This window comes from Centruroides vittatus, unplaced genomic scaffold (genome assembly GCF_030686945.1).
Source record: "Centruroides vittatus isolate TY-2023 unplaced genomic scaffold, ASM3068694v2 scaffold_2802, whole genome shotgun sequence".
Lineage (NCBI taxonomy): Eukaryota > Metazoa > Arthropoda > Arachnida > Scorpiones > Buthidae > Centruroides > Centruroides vittatus.
This window is the reverse complement of record NW_027122693.1, coordinates 2,209,413-2,233,099: the sequence shown is the minus strand read 5'-3', so window position 1 is coordinate 2,233,099 and position 23,687 is coordinate 2,209,413. Positions and strand designations below refer to the sequence as shown.

At 31.1% G+C, this 23,687-nt stretch overlaps 1 protein-coding gene across 1 annotated transcript; it reads left to right on the top strand.

The window, feature by feature from the left end:
• Positions 1-268: 268 nt before the first annotated feature.
• On the top strand, positions 269-23,687 carry LOC136987827 (paired mesoderm homeobox protein 2A-like). Its single transcript, XM_067285569.1, has 4 exons — positions 269-679; positions 6,863-7,059; positions 22,162-22,405; positions 23,240-23,687. The coding sequence occupies exons 1-4, from the start codon at positions 352-354 to the stop codon at positions 23,413-23,415; spliced, it is 945 nt and encodes a 314-aa protein (XP_067141670.1). The 5' UTR covers positions 269-351; the 3' UTR covers positions 23,416-23,687.

The window sequence follows — 23,687 nt, the reverse complement described above, 5'->3', positions numbered from 1 at the left end:
GAATGGAGGAAGAAAAAAAAAAAAAAAGAACCACCTCAGGTATTCCAACATCAAAAATCTGGCAGATTTGGAGAGGAGCTCGCAGCATTTTCACTTCTACTCAAAACTTTAATCAAATTAGGCGATAGAAACACAGACATGAGGGAGGACTGTCGATTGACAGGCGGGCAGTTCGGAAACTAAAACGCTGTAGAAGCGCTCCTCTTTCCGTTCCAGAGAGTGCGGCTAAAGGAGGGGGAAGAGAAGCGGGGAGGCAGTGGAGCGGTGAAGCTGTATACGGAGGCGGTCCTATATACGGTGGCCGTGCATTCAGCTGCCATACAGGACCCAAGCCGTGTTCTAACATCTGAGATGTCTGCCTACCAACGTTTAGGAGAAGACATGGGAGCTATGCATCCCACTATGGACTACTCCTACCTAAATCAACCTACCTACGATAACAGCTGCTCCCTGTCTGCTATAGAACCCGCACTACCCAGTTGCCAACTGCCATGTTCCTATGCCGACTTGAATTCGTGTGGTCAGGTGACTCAAGCTTATCGTTACACACCTGCTACGGTACCCAGGTCCTTTTCCGCACCACCGACTGCGGCTATGGCGCCAGGTAACTGCATGATGCCACGTCCACGTCCGGATCAGTCTACAGGTCCTATGTTCGCTCCTGGAGTAACACTGCAGAGTAAGTCTTAGCTTAACCCAGTTAGGAGAGAAAATTAAATAATTTAATATAGTTTATTGTGAATAATCTGGTTTTCCTTTCCCTTCCTCTCTTAATGCGATTTTATCTTTTGTCTGTGGTTTTTGTCTTGCCCCTCAAGCTAGATTAAGTATGACTACTCCCTCTCTAACAATTCATATTTCTTACTTCTCTTATATTCATCATTTTTCCTGTTTACAATCAATTCCGAGTCTCGGCTAACCGAGTTACAGATCTTCTCCCCCCATTGCGGTCCACAACGCCGAATCAGGAAACACGGTGGGAGGGGGGATGCACACGACGATCTTCCCAAATTTGATCAAGGAAACGGGCCAGCTGAGCACGCGAAATCTGACGAGTATGACTTGACCGTCGGCCAAGGTTACGTTAGGCCATATACACTTTTCTTCTTGCCAATGTTGGTTTCCCTCTTCACCATATTCGTCTTGCAGGTGAGTTTTTCTCTACAACTTCGTTTCTACCATACAAAACCGGATGTCGACGTCACTTTTTCTCATCCGGGATAATTCTTTTTTTCTTTTACCTTTTTCTCTCCTCTCGTGTGTCCATTGTGTGCTCGACATTCTTAAATCCCTTCTCGACTCAACTCTTAACACCGATTAATTGCCAATTTCCACACGTGTTTACTCTTCTCGTCTACAAAAAGCACGGAATTTTCCCTGTTTTTAAAGGTGATGTCTCGGATGTAGTTGCCAAAAACCTCATTTTCTATCTTGATCCCGAGTTCAAGATGTGGTTTCTTCAGAGTCTTAGTTTTGTACAGGATGCCTTAAGCGAATCTTGTAACTAACATTTGGAAATTATGCTTGCAACTTGATTCAGAATACAATTGAGCACTGAAGAAAATTTCGGGGGTTGTTTTTAGCGTAAATATATTATTAAATTAAGATTTAATGTTATACCATTATGGACACGTTGTACTGTTGGTACTTACAGTCGACTGTCTTTGAGTTATGTTCTTTCAGTATTAAAATAGTCGCTTAATTAATGAATTGTTTACGTTTGTTTAAGTTATGTAACGAAAATTAGGGTATTTTCTTGATAAATCTTCGATTTTTTTTTGTTTTTGAGTTCAAATCTTGTAAACATTGACTCCATTTTGAGAATCCGAAGTTCGAACGTTTGGAAAATCATGTTTACGTCTGTGAAAATATAATCAATTCCTTCTTTATATTTATTTATGAGACGTGCCAATGAATTAAGCATTTTTTTGGGATGTTTGAGATATGTTTTTAGTCGCAATTTGCATAATTTCGGGCGCTTTATGCTAATTTTAAAGCTGCAAATCGAATGTTTAAAAAAAAATCTTCTAAAGCTTCTTCAAGTTTGATGTCCTTACACGCAATCTACCAGAAATTTAGGGATTTTTCAGGCTTTAACATTACAGTAGAGTCACCACTTTGATCTTTCTCTAATGCTATAATCAGACTAATTATAAATTACTTCTTAATTTAACGAATGGAGGATTTAGTAAATCGTTAATCCGATCGTTAAGGATTAAAGGATGATCAAGTTAAATTGAATTTAAATTAGATGTAAATCAGTTCGAAGCCTGTCATCCTGTTTGATTATCTCAATATGTTTCTTATCTATCAACAAGTCTAGACACATTCTAAGCTTCTACTTGAGGGTGGTCCCTTCTCGTTTCTATAACCTAGGCCTGTGTTGCCAACTCTAAAACTTACCTAAGACTCTACTTAAGGTTCCATTCTAAAAATTTCGGGGGCTTAGAGTATGTAGAATCGACTCAAAAGCTACTTCTTTAGACCTAGAGTGCGTTTCCTGGATTATTAACGAATTAATTAAAGTAATAACTCTAAAACACATTAAAATAACGAAATTAGAGTTTAAATTCTAAATAATACATGAATTTATATCATTATTTAAGGTTAAGTTTGTGGAATTCTCGATATTTCGGGTAACAAAATCGGCATCTTGAGCAAATGCTCTTAAAGCATGGAGGGTGATGTTGACCCGATATCCAGGATGTCACATCCTTAGAATTTTTGTAGACTATCCGAATGATGAATAGGGATTTGCATTTCATTTCCATGCACAGATGCATGATTCTGTCTCATTCACTGATTGATGAACGATTTGTAGAAATATGATGGTTGGAACCGGGGAAAATCGACGACTTGTCACCAACTTTAAGTCTAATCGTCATCATGTGCGGAGGTTCCCTTTTTTTTTTTTTTTTTTTTTGGTAGTAGAATGAAACGTGTAACAACTTTTATATCATGTCAAAGCATTCTAAACTAACAGGTTCTATATAAAACTTTTGTTCGCATCATGCAATAAATGGATAATCTTCATCCTTGCAGCATCCATATTCAAGCCCACGACTTTTACTTTGATAAATCATTTTACGTCGAGCGCTAATGATAATTTTAAATCAAATTTTAAATAATTAAATTAATCTTTTGATGTTTCCTTCACTCTATAATACGTATAAGTTAATTTTTTTTATTTAAATTTTTATTTTGAAATTCACAAGAGTTTTACTGTCCTGTAAATCAGGCATTATTTATGAGAAAATACAATCGAAATTTAACTAAATATTGCCTCCAGATTCGTCGAATTAGTTTTATATACTGATTTTGTTAGTCTACATCAATTTTTTATAAGTCTAAATATAGAAATTCATCATAAATTTCGATTGATAGCGAGTACATATCTCTCCATTTTCAAATGTTAAGGCTAAGGACATACATCAGCGCCGTGTTCTGAGCACAGAATTTCTAATATTTGCTAAAAAATATTTTATTTTTATACTAAAATATTATTTAGATATTAAATTAGAATACTTTAAGTCTACCTTTTTAACTTTTCTTTCCATATTTTATGCGAAAAAACACCTTAAAAAAACATTCCATTCTTCATAATCTAGGCCTATGCTTTATGAGCTTACTGAAAACTCAACTAATTTGTTTATTGTTTCCTTATAATTTAGTTAACTTTAAGCTTTAATTTTATTCAAAATAAAATATTATCATTTAAAATGAAAAAAATTCAACTTCGATAATAAAATAATTTGTTTGTTAAACTAAATTAAAGCCTACTTCTTATGGCTTCTTAATTTAAATTCGTTAATTCCTATTATTTTGCTTTTAATAGTGAATTTTTAAATAAATTTAGATTCCTTTTATAAACATAATTAAAGCTTAGAGTAGAATAATCTGTATTAAGGCTTAAATTAGCCTGGTTTAATTTTTATTCTTAAATAAAACAATAATTTTAAGTGTATTTTTCTTTGATAACAAAGCTGAATTAAGAAAAGAGTTAGATAATTAAGGGTTTAGCTGCTGAATTAAGGCTAAATTTTTAATTATGCCTTTGTTAATCTTTAGTTTAAGACCTGATTTAATGAAAAATATCTAAATTATAGTATTTTTTTTTACAGTTATTGACTATAAATTAAGAGTACTCTGCACTAAGGTCTTACTATAATTGAAGAAAATCAAATTAAAAAGTAAAATTTGAAGTTAAATTAAGGCTTTTTAAGGTTAGGATTTAAATTAAAACCTTGTTCTATACTTGAAATTAAGGCAAAAGTTTTGATCAAATTAAATTGTTCGATTGATAATCACTTTGAAGGTAAAAGCCTTAAATTGAGACTTTGATACTTTTAATTAAGGATTTAAATTTTAAAAAAAAATGTTCTTAAATTAAGGCTAAAGTAATGCCTTTTTAGTCCCGATCGAAAAAGAAATTTTTATACTATAATTTGAGACTTTGAAATCTTAATACAGACCTTTAATTGAAGGTCTATATTAAGATTTCATCACCCCCTTGATTGAAAATCTAAATTAAGGCTACATTACCCTTAATTACAAACCTCAATTAAGGCAAAATCTAAATTAAGTCACAGTTTATCCTTGATTACAATTAATGAATTGTGTTTAATTCTGGTCGGAACTTAGCTTTTATAGTTTTGCATTAGGCCCACGTATAATACACACGCAAACTTAACTCGTTTGAAACGGGCCTAATTAGCCTTTCTAATGAAGTTTAATGTAAAATTAATTGCTACCACTTAGGCCTAAATTTATAAAAGGAGGCCTAAAATTCAAAAAAAAAAAGTCATAGATATAACCACTTATGCGATTATTTAAGATGAGGGGTGTCTACAAAGCTGTGTTATTTCTCTCCTATGGTTCATTTTTACCGTAATTTCTGCATATTTTCATTAAATTTTAACTGTCTTTTAGAACTATTTCCATTTCTAGGCTTATTTTAAGGTCTAGAAACTGAAATTTCGTAGGTTTACAGATGCAACTTGATGCAAGATGCTAGAATGCTTCGTTCTAGAATGTAGATTGTGGCTAGACTAAGCGAGTTAATTTCAAGAAAAAAATCCCTAATTTTTAGGGCAATTTGTTTATTTTCGAATAGAGATTAATCAGGTTTTGCAGCTGTTTTAATTTAAAGACAATTTATTCTTGTTTGTGGACGTATAAAGTGTTATGTATAGTTAGCAAGCAAACATGTAGAATTAGATTATGTGGCTAAAATACATCCGAACGAAGTGGAGAAAGACAAAGGTCAGGACGTAGACCGAACCAACCTGTTGTCTACCAAGAACACTTTAAACGAATTTGTGCAGTAGCAGCAATTGCATGTCTGTCGCTGTCACATCTAAATCTAATCAGATGCACTTGGTGATTAGATTAAGCTTAGAGTTACTGTAATTATGAGTGTGTTAATGTCACATAACAAGCACTGATTGCAGCTTCTTACTTTTAATGACCGATTGACACACAAAATGACCAATAACAACTCCTGTAAGAAATACCCGGAGCCAAATAACCATCATTTTGGTTTTCAAATCGAAATTTAACTTTTTGTCCGACATAAACCGTGCATTTTGGAGGTTCCTCCCCATCTGTACAATTGGAAAATATTGAAAAAAGTTGTCGGAAGATCGCAGATTTTAACATCCAAATCTCTGCATTTGGATTCTCAATACGTTAAGCCCTTTGTAAGAAGAGTGGATCTGGGGGAGATTCTGAGCTACTGCATCTGAATTGAAGAGTAATAACGTGTTGCAAATGGAGCCCTTCTCGCTGCATTGTAGATAGATGGCAAGCATATTGATGCTAGAAAAATTCGGGCCAGATACTTATAATTGCTGATGACTCCTCTTCTAATATTAACTCCCTTCAGCTATGAGACGAAATTATCTTCGCATTGCTCTACACAGGAATTGCAATTTTGCAAATGATAACTAAATTATCTCAAATTTTACAAGTTGTAGATAAATTTCGCTGAAGTAAAACATGGTTTCTCTCCTTTGTTTACTGTGCTAAATGATATATTCAGTAGCATGTTACTTATGTTCGATGAAGCACGAATTTTCATGTTTTAGATGATGTTTACAGGTAAAAATAAATACTGGGAAGGATTCTTTATCGAATTTCATATTTGTTTTCGTGATTTTCGTTCGTATCGGAAAGCCTTCAATAGGAATAGATTAGCCTCAAGAATTCTGTGTTCTAACTGTTCTACAAGACAAAGGCAATAAGCAAATTGTAAAATATAAATAATGATAATTATTTTGAACAATTTGAAGCTTATTTATATCTACTTTTCAGTATGTATCCCTCCAAACATAAGAAAAACGAACACATTTTGTAGGCCTACTCCCTCAACTTGACTAATGTAACCTGTAATGTTTCGCGTTACGAATTGACTAGTTACTAATCTTTCGTATCAGTCAACAGACGGACAGTAAGAACTATAATTTAATTTAATATTCTCAATATATCTTTGATTAATAAGTGCTTATCAGGAATACCTCACACCACTGTTTATCCGAAGACACTTAAACCACAGAAAAGAAGGATTTAAAAACCAAAGGTATTTCGACTAAAATGGCTAATTTTAAGCGCATTTAAGCAGGAATTTTTATACATTTCAACACTACTTAATCGATTCGAATTAGGCCTAGAAACAAACCAGGCTTAGGCGCCGTTCGACTGAAAATGGCGCCATAAAACGGATAAAAACACTCCCAAATCATACGTGGAAGGGAAGCAAAACTAACTCCTCGAATTTTACGTGTATTAATGTATAAATTCACGTATAAAAATGGAAGATGGGCGAAACTAAACGTTGAAAAAAAAAATCTCTTATCTCTTGCAGCTGGAATACCGTATAAAGTATACTCTGGCCACGAAGGGGTTCTAACCGAAAAACGCAAGCAAAGGAGAATCAGAACAACCTTCACTAGTGCCCAATTGAAAGAACTGGAAAGGGCCTTCCAAGAGACTCACTATCCGGATATATACACCAGAGAAGAAATCGCCATGAAAACGGATCTAACCGAAGCTAGAGTGCAGGTAAGTTTTCATATAATTATGACATCCCTATATAAAAATGGCAAAAAAAAAAAAAAAAAAAAAAGCTGAAGCACTTTAGTTATTCGCTTTTCTGAATATCTCCTCTCTCTCTCTCTCTCTCTCTTTCTCTCTGCATGCCTTTTACCACAAAATGGCCGCCTGCTTAACGTCACCGCTATCGATTTTGTTACGAGAGATTGTTTATAATATTCTTCTAGCAATGCGCTTTTACCTTTTGAAAAGTTTTATCTAAATTTTTTGAAAAACTACACACTTTTTTTTTCTCTCTTTCTCTCTCTCCTCTCTCTCTCCCCCTCTTTTTTTTCCTTTGTAAATACGTTCTCTCCGTAGATTAAACACTGTTTAGATGCGCCAAATAAGTAGAATTTACTAGAGAAAATAACGAAAAAGTCTTAAATAAATTTTAAATTATTTATTTTTAAATATTTTATATACATTTTTCGCATTGTTTTTATCTGTTTCAAACAATTATAAGATACACAAGTTGTACTTCCGTGTTATTTTGATCAAATATTTATTAAAAAACTTAAATTTTTATATAATGTATCGAATAAATTATAATTATTTAATGTTCTTTAGCTTAATTTTTAAATTTATTCTATTATTTTTTTGTATTTTATTAACCTTATTAGTTAAATTTATAACTAAATATAAAAGAAAGATAGACTATATATATTTTAAAATAACCGTTCGTACCTTTGTTTCACACATAAAAGGTGACCCAAACGTTAGTTAAACCCAAATTGCTATCTTATTCGAATACTTAGTCATGATTTTAACCTCTTACAAGCCCTTTTATCCTCTTGAAATATTACAATTCATATTCACGAGTGCGTGTGGAATACATTAAACACGGTCTTTTGGGTTACACACTGTATACTAAAACTGCTCTCAAATATATTTTTCTCAAGCTGCTTGTAAATTCTATTAATTTTCTTTTGCTTTACAAAATACAGTAAAGTGCATATAGATTAAAAACAAATGGATAAATAAATAAAATTTGATAACTATTATTTATTTAAGAATTTAAACATTTTCATTAAGAGATGGTGACTAGAATTATACTGGAGTTAAAAATCTACTTGGGTTGTTGGAGATTTTCAAGAAAATTTCTGATAAAATGGCCTTAAATAATGATTATAAATGAAAAATCGATGGGAAGGATCCTTCTGTCATCTCTCAAAATGGCACGAGAGCGTGTTTAACTTTATGTAAACGAAGCATTCGCTGGTGGCCCCCCCTTTTCATCTTTAAAATTTCACGAATCTTTTCGATTTGCGGCCGTTTCGTACACTCGAAAAGAAAGCAACGAATGGAAGAGTCAACACGGCCGAAAACAATGAGATTTGATAAAATTCAAAATGCGCCAAAATTCATATAAAACTTTCCATTCTCCCTCTCCCCCTTACCTAAAATAAAGCGCCATTGATTAAAGCCCTCAACTTTGTTTACCCTTTGAGTTAAGGACCACTAGTAGCCAATCTATAAAAGTCAAAACTCATCCAAGACCTCATATAACATCATTAAAACGGAACAATTCTAGATAGAGCTTTAAAACTTCAGACCTTTCAAGTTAGATATATTAGAGGGCATCTCGGGGATCATGTGACCGATTGTGTGGTCCCCCGAGTGCGGGACATAGGCAAGCAGAGCGTTCTACTTGTAATTAAATTTGTATTGAGTCATTAATGTTTGACACAAGTCAGGACAGACCCCATGTCCCGCTTTGGGACTTAATGGTGGTCTTAATCACCGACAAACTCACCACGTGATCTGGAGGATCCATCAGCTTGATTGTCCGACCCACTTGCATTTGTAGATCGTACCAGGAATCATAAAACAATTTATCGCATCGACGAATCCTTGATGGATTAAAAACAATTAGGATAGGATCTTAGTTAGGTTTTTATTTTTATTAAAACTCACAAACAATTCACGGCATTCTCTCGCTTGTCTTTATAATGCCGTGTTACACAGACACGGGCGCTTCGTGTATAATCGTTGTCTAGAAAATGTCGTCTCCTGGGTTCCATTAAAGCCGTACACATTAAAACTTTCAAACTTTATACATAATCCGAAGATTATATTTTTGTTTTTTCTTGAAAAAAATATTTTCAGGATTTAATATCTTAAAAAGCTTTCTTTTTTTTCTGATAAATTCTTAAATTTAAATAAGCGTAACGACACTTAAAGTAATCAAGAGAATTGGACGAAACGAAGGAGAAAAAACTGACTTATAGAACAGTTTCTAGAAGCTGTACAGACTTTAATTTATAATCTAGTAACTTATATATATGAATATTTTATAGGGATATATATATTAGACAACCTTATTTATAGAGCTCATACGTTAGAATCCATATTCCACATCTTTAAGTTCTATGTTCTAGACTTTAATTTATACTCTAGAAAATATATCTAAAGCATAGTTTATAGTTTAAATTTATATTCTAGATCGTTCTATAATTGTTCTATTGTATTTAATGCTAATTATTTTCCTTTAGAATTCATTCTGCGCTCTAGAATTCAAGGTAGAATTTCTACCTTAAATTCTAGAGCGCAGAATAAATTCTAGAATTTATACCTTAAATTCTGTTAAAATTTATATTCCAGAGCGTATTTATAGAATTTATTTCTAAAGTTTAATCTATATTAATACCGATTTTACTTGTAAAATTTATATTACTTTTAAAAAGAAAGAAATACACAAGTAAATAAATATTCTAGATAAATCTATAATATCGATTTTTAATCGATTAAAAAGCTTGGAAAGTGCAGAATATTGATAACTTTTTAATTTAAAACTTAAAAATTAAGAGTTTTTATTAAATAATTAAATATTCTAGAAGAAATTTACAACGGTAGTTACGATCTAGAATACTTTACCATAAGAATCTATAAGATTTGATGGGTTAAATTCGGTTGTATGCGATAAAAATATCACGTTATGTACAAGTGGAGTGTACAGTTTCGGTATTTTTTGACGTCGTTAAACAAATAAATTGGGTTAGTAAGTAAAATGCTATTGTAAAAACTTCCCCTAAACATAATATGCTACGTCGAGAATGCGAAAGGATGGCATTTTACTAAATGTTTTATTTTATTTATTTTTTTATATTTTTTTTATTTAAATAAAGGAATAAGGAAGGAGAAAAATAATCAGATAAGATGTCGGCGATGGTTCAACCATCGAAAACCAATAGGAGAACATCAAAGAAAAAGGGAGGAGAAAATGCACGCGAATAAGTTTACTCTGTTTGTCAGATAGAAATAATAATATTTCACTCTCCGGGTCTATGAAAAATATAACTTAAAATATATTTATCTTATCGTTACAGGCCTAGTTGAAGCGTAATTAATTTATATTTCTTCGAGTTTTTTTCCTTTCTTTTTTATTGTTTAGCAAATAGGAAGTTTATAGAAATTCTATTGTTTGACTTAGGATTTTTCTGTTAGGCGATTGGCCTAAGTTTAATTGTAGCCTGTGCGCGTAATTTTAATGCCTAATTAAATAAGATTGAGCCTGTTTTTTTTAATTTTAATAACTCGAAACTAATTTTAATAGTGTTTAAAAGGTTTAAAGGATCTTCTAGAATGTTTAAATTGTCTTCTAGGATGTTCTATGGTGTTTGAAGGGTTTAAACGATGCTCTAGGATCTTATAGGATGCTCTAGGATGTTATAGTATATTTAAAGGAACTTCTAGGACGTTTAAAAGGTTTAAATGATCTTGTAGGATGTTTCTGTGATGTTTAAAGGGTGCGAAACTGCTCAAATCTGTATTTTAAACGTTTGTTTTCTTAACGCTTAAAGCGCTCGAAAGTCTAATTTAATATATTATTTTTTTTTCTTAAACTACTTAAAGTTCAATTTAATCACCATAAAAAATTAGAATAAATCAATTATCCGTATCAGGAAAATAATTAGGCAATAAACTATATAAACACAAGCGGGCCTATAAGCGCCAGCCTTGCACTCGAATCCTATATTAATTAATAAAAATTAATTATATAAATTTTGCTATTAGACTAAGCATTAAGTAAACTAATAATGTGCATTTACACGAACTTCATAATTTTAATTACATTCAACGTTAATGAGTCTAAAAAGCGCAATTAAATCCAATCAACCGAAACGTTTGCTAAAAGCCGAAATATTCGAAGGCCTATTCGTTATTTGTAAACAATTAAATATAATTAATAAATAAAAGGCTTGGACATTATTATCTTTACTTTTAATATCCAATGAAATTGTTTAAATTATTCAATTTATAAGGCCTGAAATTAAAGGCTATTCTTTATACATTTTCTCGTATTAAAATTAATTGTAGGCTATTCAATTTTAATTAATTAACTAATTTATTTTTGAGTGAATAGATTTGATATTAGTTTAATTTAATTTTTAACTTAGTAGGCTTGTTGCTTATTTTACAGTAGAACAGTTGGAGGCCTACCTATCAGCTGAATTAATTATGTATTGAGGCCTTACGCTACGCAACTTGCAGGCCTTAATGATGTTAGACTAAGCAATAAAATGGGCTAAATTATCAATATTTTTAGAGGAAAAATTTTGTTTAATTCATTCACCAGAAGGGATTAGGCCTACAATTGCTTAAATCACCAAAATGTCATGATTTGTAGTCTAAATACCTACATTTGTGTGATTTACTACGTGTGACGACGCTTATATTTTAGTGATTTACGGAATTAACGACTGTAAATACAGTGTTAAAGTATTGTAAATATCAAAATTGATCTTTTGTTATCAAATTTAAATGGATTATCCTTTATTTATATAACTTTTAAATTATTTTCTTAACACAGAAAGGCCAACTTTCACTTATAACATAAGCATAGACTAGTTTATCTTATTAAAATTAGCTGTAAATATTATTTAATAGGTGTTTAATTACAATTAAGTTCTGTATATCGGTTGTAGATTTGTAGAATTAAACTTAAATTTAGTTAAATTCTACTTTCTGAATTACAAAAGTTGGTCAAATTGTATCATTAATACAGGCATGGGTAATGCTTTTGAATGTGTTTCGATGGCGACAGTTAACTCAACATTTTGTTAAATTAAGTTTACAAGTGAAAATCTACGTTTAATTCAACGTCGTGCATCACTTCCTGTAGGCCTCTTTTCCCCCCTCTCCTTAAATTCCAATTAGACAAATGGCCTTAAAAATGTCTACCAAATCAATAGTTAAGAATCTATCCATCTATAGTTAGGATAGACTATAGATTTTTTCAATTAGAAAATAAGTTTAGGGATGCAGAGTGCACCCTTCAATTAAGTACAAAACTAAACGCCGGGTGGCTGGCAAATGCGGCAAACAAATCGCTTCTTGATATGCCACATTGATAATCAAACAACAGATCATCCGGGGGATCTCCGGAATGGCATCAGGCTCTAGAAAAGGCCCCCTACCACAGCACGTGCTATCCAACCTGTTTCATTGTCCGGAGTAAAAGGACACAGAGTGATGCGGAGGGCAGAGTTAATCAGGGTGATGTACAGAACTCATACACTGTGTCAACAAAATGTTCGTCCGGCCATCTGGCTTCAAAGTCTCCAAACACTACACGAGTGAATGTTTGATAACTTTACTGCAGAAGCGAAAAATTTATCCACGAATACTTGATGTTTGCTCATTTTGTTAAAAAACGTGGCTATTTTATCTCTGTTTTTATTATAGTAGCAACATACACACGCGCGCGCGCGCGCACACACACACACAAACACACACACACACATATATATATATATATACATATATACATACATTTCCCTCCCCCATTTTTCTTAGTTTGTAAACACGGTAACTTTCTTCGAGTAAACACCAATAGACTACGTAAAGTTTATTCTGTAAAAATTGATAATTTGTTATGTCAGGGGGGTAAAAAAATTTTTCTTATACATTTTATTTGAATTCTACGGACTTAAATCTGTCTGTAACCCCCTCTCACATTTATATTCTGGAAGTACATGGCTCGAAGTTTGTGTGTTACATTTTCCATAACACGATAGACTAAATTAATTATTTTAGTTATTTAATTAATTGTATCAACTAAATGGAACGGCTGTGTTGGTTCCTTTAGCCGAAACTTGTGGTAATTAGAAATGGTAAAGCTTACTGTTTGACAAAGGCCTATCTTGGGCATTAACAATCGAGCATAGGACCCGTTCCCTTGTATCAATAGGTCAACCCATTGAGGGAGTAATCAGAGAATAGTTTGGAGTTTTATCAATGGATCCATTGCTGCTAGTGTCTAGTTTTATGTGTGTCGTAATAGGATCTAGAATTCTGTCACTCAGTGGACGCCATTTTTAAATACCCCCTGCATAGAAGTCTACTGTGTTGTATTGAGTGAAAGAGCAAAAGTCAGCTGTATTATTAACCTATAGGCTTCAATATATAGGCATGCTACACTATATATCACTCTATTATATATATATTACAATTATTTAATCTACAGTTATTTATTACAGAATATAATTAATAATTAAAAGTTTATAGGCCTGCACATTTTATTAATTAAAGAGTAGGCTATCTTCCTGACTTGTAATGAAGGTATATATAACTTAAATCTTCATTTCTAAAGGGAAAAATAATAGATATAGTCCTTAATTTTATAGAAATAATTTATTTTATTCAAATAAAAAATGTTAAATTAATAAAGAATAATGTATTAAATGTAATAATCCGGAGATAACTCTTACGAAGTTGAAGCTACTCGCCCTGCAGATAGGTCCATATTTAGAGCGATATACGCTTAACAATTGCCAAAATATTATAAAATTTGGCTAAAATATTTTATAATGTTGCTTTATTACATATATTTCGATTAAGAAATTAAAAAATAATCTTTTTTTCGATCAAGAAAAGACACGAAATTAGTTTACAGTTAGATAAATTAACGTTAATTCCTATTGTTTGCGATAATAAGTAAATAAAATTATATTAAAAACTTTAATGTATCAAAATGAAATATATTGAAATTTAAAATGTTTTAAATTAATTTATTTCACTTAAATATATATTTTATTATCAATTAAAATCCATTAAAATTCTCCATAAAGCCTATACCAATAGCAAAATTTTAAATATGTAATTTTCTATTCTTTCGCTGTAAATATATATATTTTTTTCTTTAAATAAATTAATATAATTTTAAAAATTTGATTTATTAATATATTATGCGATAGAATTAACTTAAAGATCTTATAACATTTAGAAACATGGTGCGTAACATAAGCCTGAGTTTAGATAGAGAAGGGTCAGAATGGCCATTTGACACGTGTTCCACACACAGAAAGGCCCACAATTTAGTCTTTTATGTAAAAATAATATGAAAAAAGTTTAATTTGGGACTAGTTTCGGTCAATATCAGTTCATTTCTTTCATCTCTCTCCTCCATTTCATCTCTCTCATCCTTTTCAATTCATGTATAGGCCTATAGCTTTATCCTTGTTTTCTGAGATAATCTGTAACATAAATATTAATATTTAGCCTATTTAATCTCCCTTAAAGTACCATATATATAGTTTTTTAAACAGTAAATGAATCAGAAAATGCTTCAAATCTTAATTCATTTTACTTGCTTCCTTCCTTAATTCACATTGCTATCATGTATCTTGTATGCACACATCTTAGTTTTAATGCTAAAAAATCAAAGACTAGTATTAAAAAAAAGTAAAATAAACATAATATCTTACTTTATTTTCATCTTTTACAGTTAAATAACTCAAATTATGAGATTTATTCTTGATTATAAGCTATTAATCCTGTCTGCTATATTAACAATACTTAACAATACTTGAGTTTACATGAGGTAGAATCTTTACATTCTTATGGAAGAGGCAAAAATTTATACAACAGGACACTCTTTATTTACAGGATAAAGTGTTTTATTCAAAAAAAAAAAAAAAAAAAAAAAAAAAAAAGAGATCTATGCCATAAAAAATTTATGCTCTATAAAGATCCATGCAATATATCAGGCCATAGACCCAATTCAATAAGCCGCATTTTAATTCGTTATATTGTCCATAATCGCTAAAATTTACCGAATTCAAGTAAAAATGAATAAATTATCATTAAATAATGCCAAAATTTAAGAATTATACATAAAAAGTTTGGCAAATATGCTTAATTTTTGCATTAGAAACTGACTACGAACTGTTCTTTATCCAAAAAGTTGGCACGTAGACCAAATGCGCTGCCGTTAAATCAGTCGATAAAACCAAGTGAAAGTTATTTTCTTTTTTTTTTCTTGATTTATTTACTTTAAATTATTTACCTAATTGTAATTAATTAAATGCTAACGATATTTTTATGATCATTAAATTTTAACAAATCAAACAAACAGTCGTTTACAACAATGAAGTGTGGCCACGTTAGGCGCTTTTTTTCCCCCTGCGAAATGTGATTTTTCTGTAAATATTCGACCCTAATTAACAAAAATTGATGCGAAAATCAATTAATTTGTTGTTCCCGACGAAAAAAAATACGCGAAAAATAGTAATTTCGTTAGAATTCCGAACGAATATTTGTCATTTCCTTGGCCTTAACCTTGTAAAATGGTTGAAAATCTATAGAGATCTATGGCCTATAAATTACCCGAATATCAATATAAATCCCACGTGCCAATGGGAAATAAAGTAAATTCTATAAAGATCAAACAAATCGAAAACGAAATTAACGCGCATTAATGCAATATTAAAATGTAATAGATGAACCTAATTAAGTAAAATAAATTATAGATTTAGGCGTTAAACAATTCAATATCGGACAATCATCTCGTATACGTTAGCAATTAGCGAATATATTTTAATTCGGTTCTAAAATTAGGCCTAAGTTAGGGCCTGTTTAACGAGATGACAGCGTGTTAGCGCATAACACAGCCGGCAACAGTGAAAAATGACTGATGTCAGGCCTTAACTGTATTCTCGTGCGCCAAGCTCTTTTAAGTTGTAGTTTAGCATACAACCTTGCTTAGGCCTACAATGATTAGGTGTTAGCTAGATAAATTAGTGTTTTAAGATGCCAATTAGGGCAATTTTTAGCTTTATTTTTATACAAGATGGTGGGCGTAGCAATGCCTCAACTTGTAGGCCTACTTATCAGAGTTAGGCTTCTGTAATTGAAACATATCGGACGTATCGTTGCTAGTTTAACAGACTTTATTAATAAGAAAAATATATATATATTTTAAGGCCTAAATCTGTTTCCGAAACAAAATTTAACAGCGGAATTGCGTGCTCCGATCCATTAAATTCGTAATATTTACGGTTGGCTTTCAATTAACCGTTTAGTGTTTGAAATTGTAGTTTAAATTCGAATTTTTATCGTGATGAAAGTATATATTTATGTTTATAAGCGTATAAACTAGCATAAAAATCTAATTAAAGCTTAGGCCTATGAGAATATATAGACTAAAGGCCTAGATAAACCAGAGCCATAACTTATGAAATCCATGTTTATAAGTGCATAAGCCTAAGTTAAAGTGTATTTTATAAAATATTTCAATTAAGATAGCTAATATATTTTCTAGAAATTTCCGTACATTTAGTACAATGTACTGTACTTAGGCCACGTTTAATTGCCGAAATGGCGGCCGTATCTTTCTTAGTTGTTGTAAGGATATCGAAAAAGATATAAATTAATTATTTACTGTTTTAGAAAATAATAAAAGAATCGCTTAGGCCTATGTATTTATTATAAATAAATAATCTTGTATAATCAACTTTCAGCTAATAAAAGAAACGAAACAGGCGTAAACAAGGACCTGTTTTATGTTCAAATGACGCTTGCTTTGAAAGAAAAAGAACAGTAACCTATTAAAGCAATGAATAAATTCCATCAAAAATATTTCGTTAAGATTAATTTTTATCTTTCTATAACTTTTTTCTTCCTTCTAAAAAATAAATTATCTGAAAAAACAATCGACTGTTAATATACACAGGCTTCTTACTATAGATCCTGACTTTTGTCATACGAAGATGCTAACAGCCATCAATAAACAAGTCAAAGAACCTATTTTTTATTAGCCTACACAGAAATAATGTCTAAAATATAATATTATACATTTATTCTTGTTCATTTCTTTTAATATATTGAGTAGACTTATAGCCTAGACAAGGCCTACAGAACTATTGTTAGGCCTAGCTTCTCCAGTTACTCTAGATCTATTATAATACTAAACAATACTTATTAACTCTTAAAATGGGAAATTTTAAAAATATTTTAATAAATTATATCCATATTTACTTGTAGATAAATAAATTAAATAAAAAAATTAAGTCTAATTTAGGCCTATTCGCGGTTTTAAGTTTAGGCCTATAACTAAAGCTGTAATGGATTTATAAATGATAAAAACGGGCCAAGTTTGGCCTAAATTGTGTAATTAATATTAGATGTAGATTAAAACAGTATATAGTGTTTTAAATAGCGGGTAGTTGAATTTTATTACCTTACGCAACAATGAATACAGAGAAGGTAGAACAGTTGGGAAGTTTTAATGTAGTATACACCGCGTCATTATTTAAAAATATATATCTGACACTTAAAAATCATTATTTATTCATCGAATATTAGGGGACACAAATGTATAAGTGAGCATGAACTGAAATCATTATAGAAACACGATAATAAAACCACCATTTAAGCATTGGCGCTAATCTCACACGTGCATCAAAAACCCCCAACAGATGGTCCTCTCAATAGGAACCACCGAGGATTATAAAGGATAAAGGAGCAGAAAAACTCCCAGTCTGTTGTCCTTAGGATTAACATTGCTACGACTTCATAATACACTGTTAATATATGGACCTCGCGTTCGGGAGTGTTTTATAAGATCTCGATAGTTAATATGTCACCTGTTAGGATCTCAATTTACCTCCTATTTATATTATAAATACGGAATATGATAATCAGATTAAGCAACGGGTCTGGTTTAATAGCATTATACGAAAAATTTGCCACTCTTTCCTGACAGGTGGCCTAAAATAAGACTTGTTTACCTAATCCCTAAGTGTACGGCTCATAAATTTGCAACTTGCAAGTTAGACTGTACTTTCCAAAGCCTTAAACGAAAGGCCAAAGAAAGGTTTTAACTTTATTTTCTAATGAAAAATGAAATTTGTTAATCAATATTTTAAAATGTATCCGAGATGATTAAGGAGAACGTCTACGAAACAAAATGGCGGTTTTTATCGTCGTGTCGGTTCCACTTCGCAAAGATAAATCCTTCCTTCGATGTTTATGATGCCAAATTTAATATAATGCTATGAATATAAATCGAATTAAATTCGATCAAATATGTTTTAATATATTTATTTATATAGTAAAATTGCTACATTCTAATTTTTCTGATTGTACGGTGTGATTAAATTTTAAGAGATTAAATATAGATTTAAACTAATTAATTAATATAATATTAATACGCTTAAAAGTAAATTTTTATAATAAATAATTCAACGAATTTATGGTATAAAAATTCAGTAAATTAAATTCGAATTTAGCTTAATTAATTATAATAAAAAAGAGCTCGATAATAAGGATAAAAAAAATGATTATTTTATAACACAATAATAATTCTTAAGCTTTTACTTATAAAATGAAGGCCTATACACATTTATTTCACAGAAATATGCATAAATATTGTTCCGGAGACATCATCTCAATCGGTGTTTTAATATTTTAAAGTCTTTCGTTATGTTTCTAAATTTATGTAATAAATTTACTATTATTTTATATTTATATATTCATTGTTAAGCTTTTATCGATGCATTTTATCATATTTGAAGAGTCACTCGAATCTATGAAACTGTTTCATGAAGCTTTAAATATAATAAACAAATGGCATCGTTAATCTTCTTAAGAAGTTTCGAAGGTTTCGGAAAGGTACAAAATCGAAATGACAAATTATACAAATGTAGTTTTATTGTAAAACAATAAAAATATTTATTTAAACTCACAATAAATATAAATTTATATTGTCAAAGAAGAATTTAAATGAAAACATGTGTATCAATAAGGTTTTGTTGCGCTCATTTGAGAAATTTAATATGCCTGCAGGTTATATTTGGAGCGGAATTTTGAACGGAAAATCACTATACTACTACAATATATGTTTAGTATAACCTACATAAATTTTTATAACCGAAGATGAATTTAAATTCAAATACATATATCGATAAGACGCCATATTGTATGTCCCGTTGCGATAATTTTAGCTTGCGTAAGAATTTTACTTAGTCTGCAGGGTAGATTTTGAGTGTAGGTTTTAAAGGGGAGTCATTATTATAAGTTAGGCCCACGAAAATATAAATGCAATCGTAACAAAAAGTTACATTGTCGTAGACACTTCAAATACATGCGTGCGGCTTAATTAATAAATAAAAACAATTATTATAAAAAAAGAATGGATACCGTGATAAACGAATAGGCCTAAGCGTGTTGATTCATTGGCTTAAGGTTAATGGTTTAAAATAATTAGGGAATTTAATTTAGATACCATATTTCTGTGTCTAATTCGGTAAATGGATAAAGCAAATATTTCTTTGATGTTTTATTAAATTGTTTAGATAATAATAATAATAGCAACAGTGTTATAGGCCTGAAATCCTTTACACAAGTGTTTTAGTATGAGAAGTTCTTTATCAAAAATTAATTCTTTATCCACGGCCTGAATATTGTCGGTCTTGCCTTGAATTATATTCACTCCCAGAAATGTGCCTTGTAAATAAATTATAAATATGTCTGCTTCTCTAAATATGGAAAATAATAAAAAAACAGGTATTGAAATTTTGTTTAATGGCTCCAAAAAATAACAAAAAAGAAAAGAAAAAAAATGTCATCAATTCATCGATATGATAAGTCTTTCCCCAAGAAATAAATGGGCATAACCTATGCAGTCGTCATGACGACAACAAATGAAATGTCAATTTTACGCCCCCTATCGGCTTTACCTCTTTTTTCCCCTAAATGGAAATATTGTATCGACTTTCCCCCTTTTTTTAGTGGTTTTTGTGCAGACTTCGCGCGGTTTATCACTAGCCAATAGGGGTAAAGCGATTTTTTGCCACATTTCTCTCTGTCAATTTACGTCAAGGAAAGAATTTTTTCATTCCCCTCCTTGTTCTTTTTTCCTTATTTTTTCCTAGCAACCGACGACTTTTGAAATCGCATTTTGTGGACTTGGGGATTCTACTAAGATTTCTTTTTACTTTAAACTTTTTTCTTTACTTCAGAAAAAGTCCCATTTCTCAGAGCCCAAGTGTCAACATCGTTTTTGTCTTTAAGTTGGCAGTTCTGTCAACATGACAGAATCATTATAAATTTTATTTTGAGATTTCTACCCAGTGAATATATTTGATGTAAATTTTTTTAGTGAATATTTCATTTTAATTTGAATATTTTTATATCGACTTATTTTAAGGTAAATATACTTTTCGGTTATTCGGTTTTTATTGTATGTGTGTGTCTCTCTCTCTCCGACTCCATTTCTCGAAGCATTTAACTTCGCATTTTTCAACTTTAAACTATTCTTTTCGAGATTTTTATGAAAATATCGAAAATAATAAATTATTTAAAAGATTCTGCATGCATTCGGCTCTTAAATTATGCAAATTATATATATATATATGGCCTATATATTTTTTCCAATAATATTATCTTTATAATTTAGTACCCGCGATAATTAATTATAACTTATACTAATTAATGAATATTTTAACAATAATTAAACTGTATTTGCTGTTTACACGGCTATAATTTACATATTTTTTAATATTTTTTTAGCAGCACAAAACTTGAATAATAAATCACAAAAACTTGGATTTCATATGAATTATAAACTCAAATTTTATACTAATAACTATAAACACTCGAGTAACACTAAACAATTGGAACTTGCTAATAATAAACTACTAAATTTCAAGTTTAATACTGATAATAAGCTATAACAACTGTAATTTCACACTAATAATACGTCACGAAACTTGAATTTCGTACAAATACACTACGAAAACTCGAATTTCATGCTAATATTACATGATAAAAACGAATTTTACTTAGCTTAAAACATTTTTAATAATAAAAAAATTTCGAGTTTGATGATTATATTACTAACAACTAAGAAAATTCCCTCCTATAATGCTAACAATACAACTATAAAATTTTCATTTTTCATTATTGTAGACTATAGAACGTATTGTATTATAAAGTTGAGCCTTTACAAGAGTAAAGTACTATATAAACTGTAAGATTAACTGAATAAGAGCGCCAAAGATAATTGATTTATCAAATTGCCCTTGGTGTTGGACATAATTATTCTGTTAGCATATAGGCTTAAGTTTAGATCTATTGCCTAATGTTGACAGAAGAGCGTCGATCCAGCTGCTGCTCCTTTCTGTCAACACAAGGACCTTCATTTGAATTTTGACAAATCTACTTAAATTTTTGATTAGCATCAGAAGCTTACAAAAAGGAAAAAAAAAAAATTCCAAATATATTTTTAGATTATGAATATTAAAAATTCAAATGTTAACTAACTTTTACTTTGTAATAAACTAAGTTAGGCCTAATGTAAATTCAATGAGAAATGAAAGGATTTTAGAAAATTTTTGTAGGAAACTTGTTAATTTTATTATTTTTATATTAAAATTTGTTTTATTCTTGATAACCTTAATCAAATTTCATATATTTAATGTATTGTGATACAGACCTTGTAACCTTGCTTCGTTTTGCTATTAAACTTAACTCACAATTCAAAATTTTGGGCTACAGTAATGTACAGTACATCTGTAGCCCAAAATCTTAGCAAATTCGAGTATTGTATTAATTTTTCCCACTTCACAAATCTCTGTAAAAGTTTAAAGAATTAAATACAAATTTAATAAGTATTTGTAAAGATATATTAGCAAAATTTATGTTTACTTGTAAACATTAAGGTGTCTCAGTTATAGCGTTATAAGCCTGTAAAGCTTGGCATTACTATTTGCATACCAATAAATGAATGTAAATCCAGTTTAGAAGCTATTATAGGCTTATCTAACATAATTTTTATCGAAACTTTAGGTTTGGTTTCAAAATAGAAGAGCCAAATTCCGTAAACAAGAGCGATTGAATCAGCAGAAGCAGTCTCAGCAGCAACAATCCAAGACAACCACATCTACTACTACTTCAAATACTGTTACCACACCGACTACCACAACGGCGGATACCACCAATAACGGCATATCAAGTGCTAAAGAAACCAACCAAGATACCAAACTAACCGCCATGTTACCCCCGCCGCCCCCTGATTCAAAGATCATGAATGGTGAGTAGAGAGATTCTATGGTTTTTATGTGTCAAAATTTAATTGGATTCTTTTTTTGGAGTGGAGAGGGATGCTAAAACTAGAAAAAAATTTAAATATTTACAGAATTCCCGCTTTCTTTAAAACGAGCGCACCAATAGGAGGCCTAACGAATCAGGAAAGCCGATATGGAATCCATTTTCGTGTTACGGTAACAAGGCTTATTCCTATAACAATATATCATTTATTAAAATATAAAAATTCTGGTTGAAAACAAAGGAATTCACACTGTTTAAAAGCATTATATAATGGTATTTTAAGGGGATGATTAATTCATTGTAAAGATTTCTGTGTCCGCAACTATAATGTAATTCTCAATATAATTAACAAAATCCAGCCTGCTACAGTTACGTAAACACTGTGTACAAAAAATAATAATAAAAAAATAGAGTTGAGTCACCGTTACGGAAACAAAAATAAAAATAATGAAAGCCAAACAAGCCAATAAATCTACTTAGGGAGAAATTTCATCTTAATCCGAAATCCAAGAGTATTTCACACCTTATTTCCAATAAATATCCCTCTTCACTTCAACTACCTGCGAGTTATTTAATAACAAAGCGCTCTCCAGCTAAACTTTCCATAGATGACTTGGGGGGTAAGTGGAACGGGGGGGCGAGAGCAGCATCTCCAACAAAGAGACAGCCAACAGATGCGTCGACCGGCCGGCAATTTCCTAAATGGCGTGTACTGAACCATTTGTTTCAATTATGGAGCCAGCGTCGTCCACAGTTACTGACACTAATGGATGGTGCAACTTAGAACGACTGATTCTGACCGCTTTTCTCTTTTCAGGAAAGGTATCTGACGTCAAATGGAACACCACAGCACCATCGTCATGTTCCCAGCAGAAGGTCATCACCCACCAATCCTGTCCGGTTACACCTTTCGCAGGTGTTTTGGGTACTTCGGTGGGTTACCCACTTGCTCCCGTAGAGAGCAAGTTAAACATCTCTTCCCAGATATTCTGAAGTACTGCCAATCATCAAGTAAACGCCCTCGTTATGGACACGCCTCTTAAAAACTGGCCAATAGGAGGACGGATGCTATTTATCCTTTTGGGAATTTCAACGTTGATTGGTTAATTCCCCCGAGGGCGACCTTTTGTATATATATAGGTGTAAGGGTAGATAGTTTTCTTTGGAAGAACGATTGGATGGATGATTGGTTGGAGTGTCCAGATAAATTTGTCATTGTATACAATGATTGTGTCTTAGTGTCAATTGATTTGATAATATAAAAT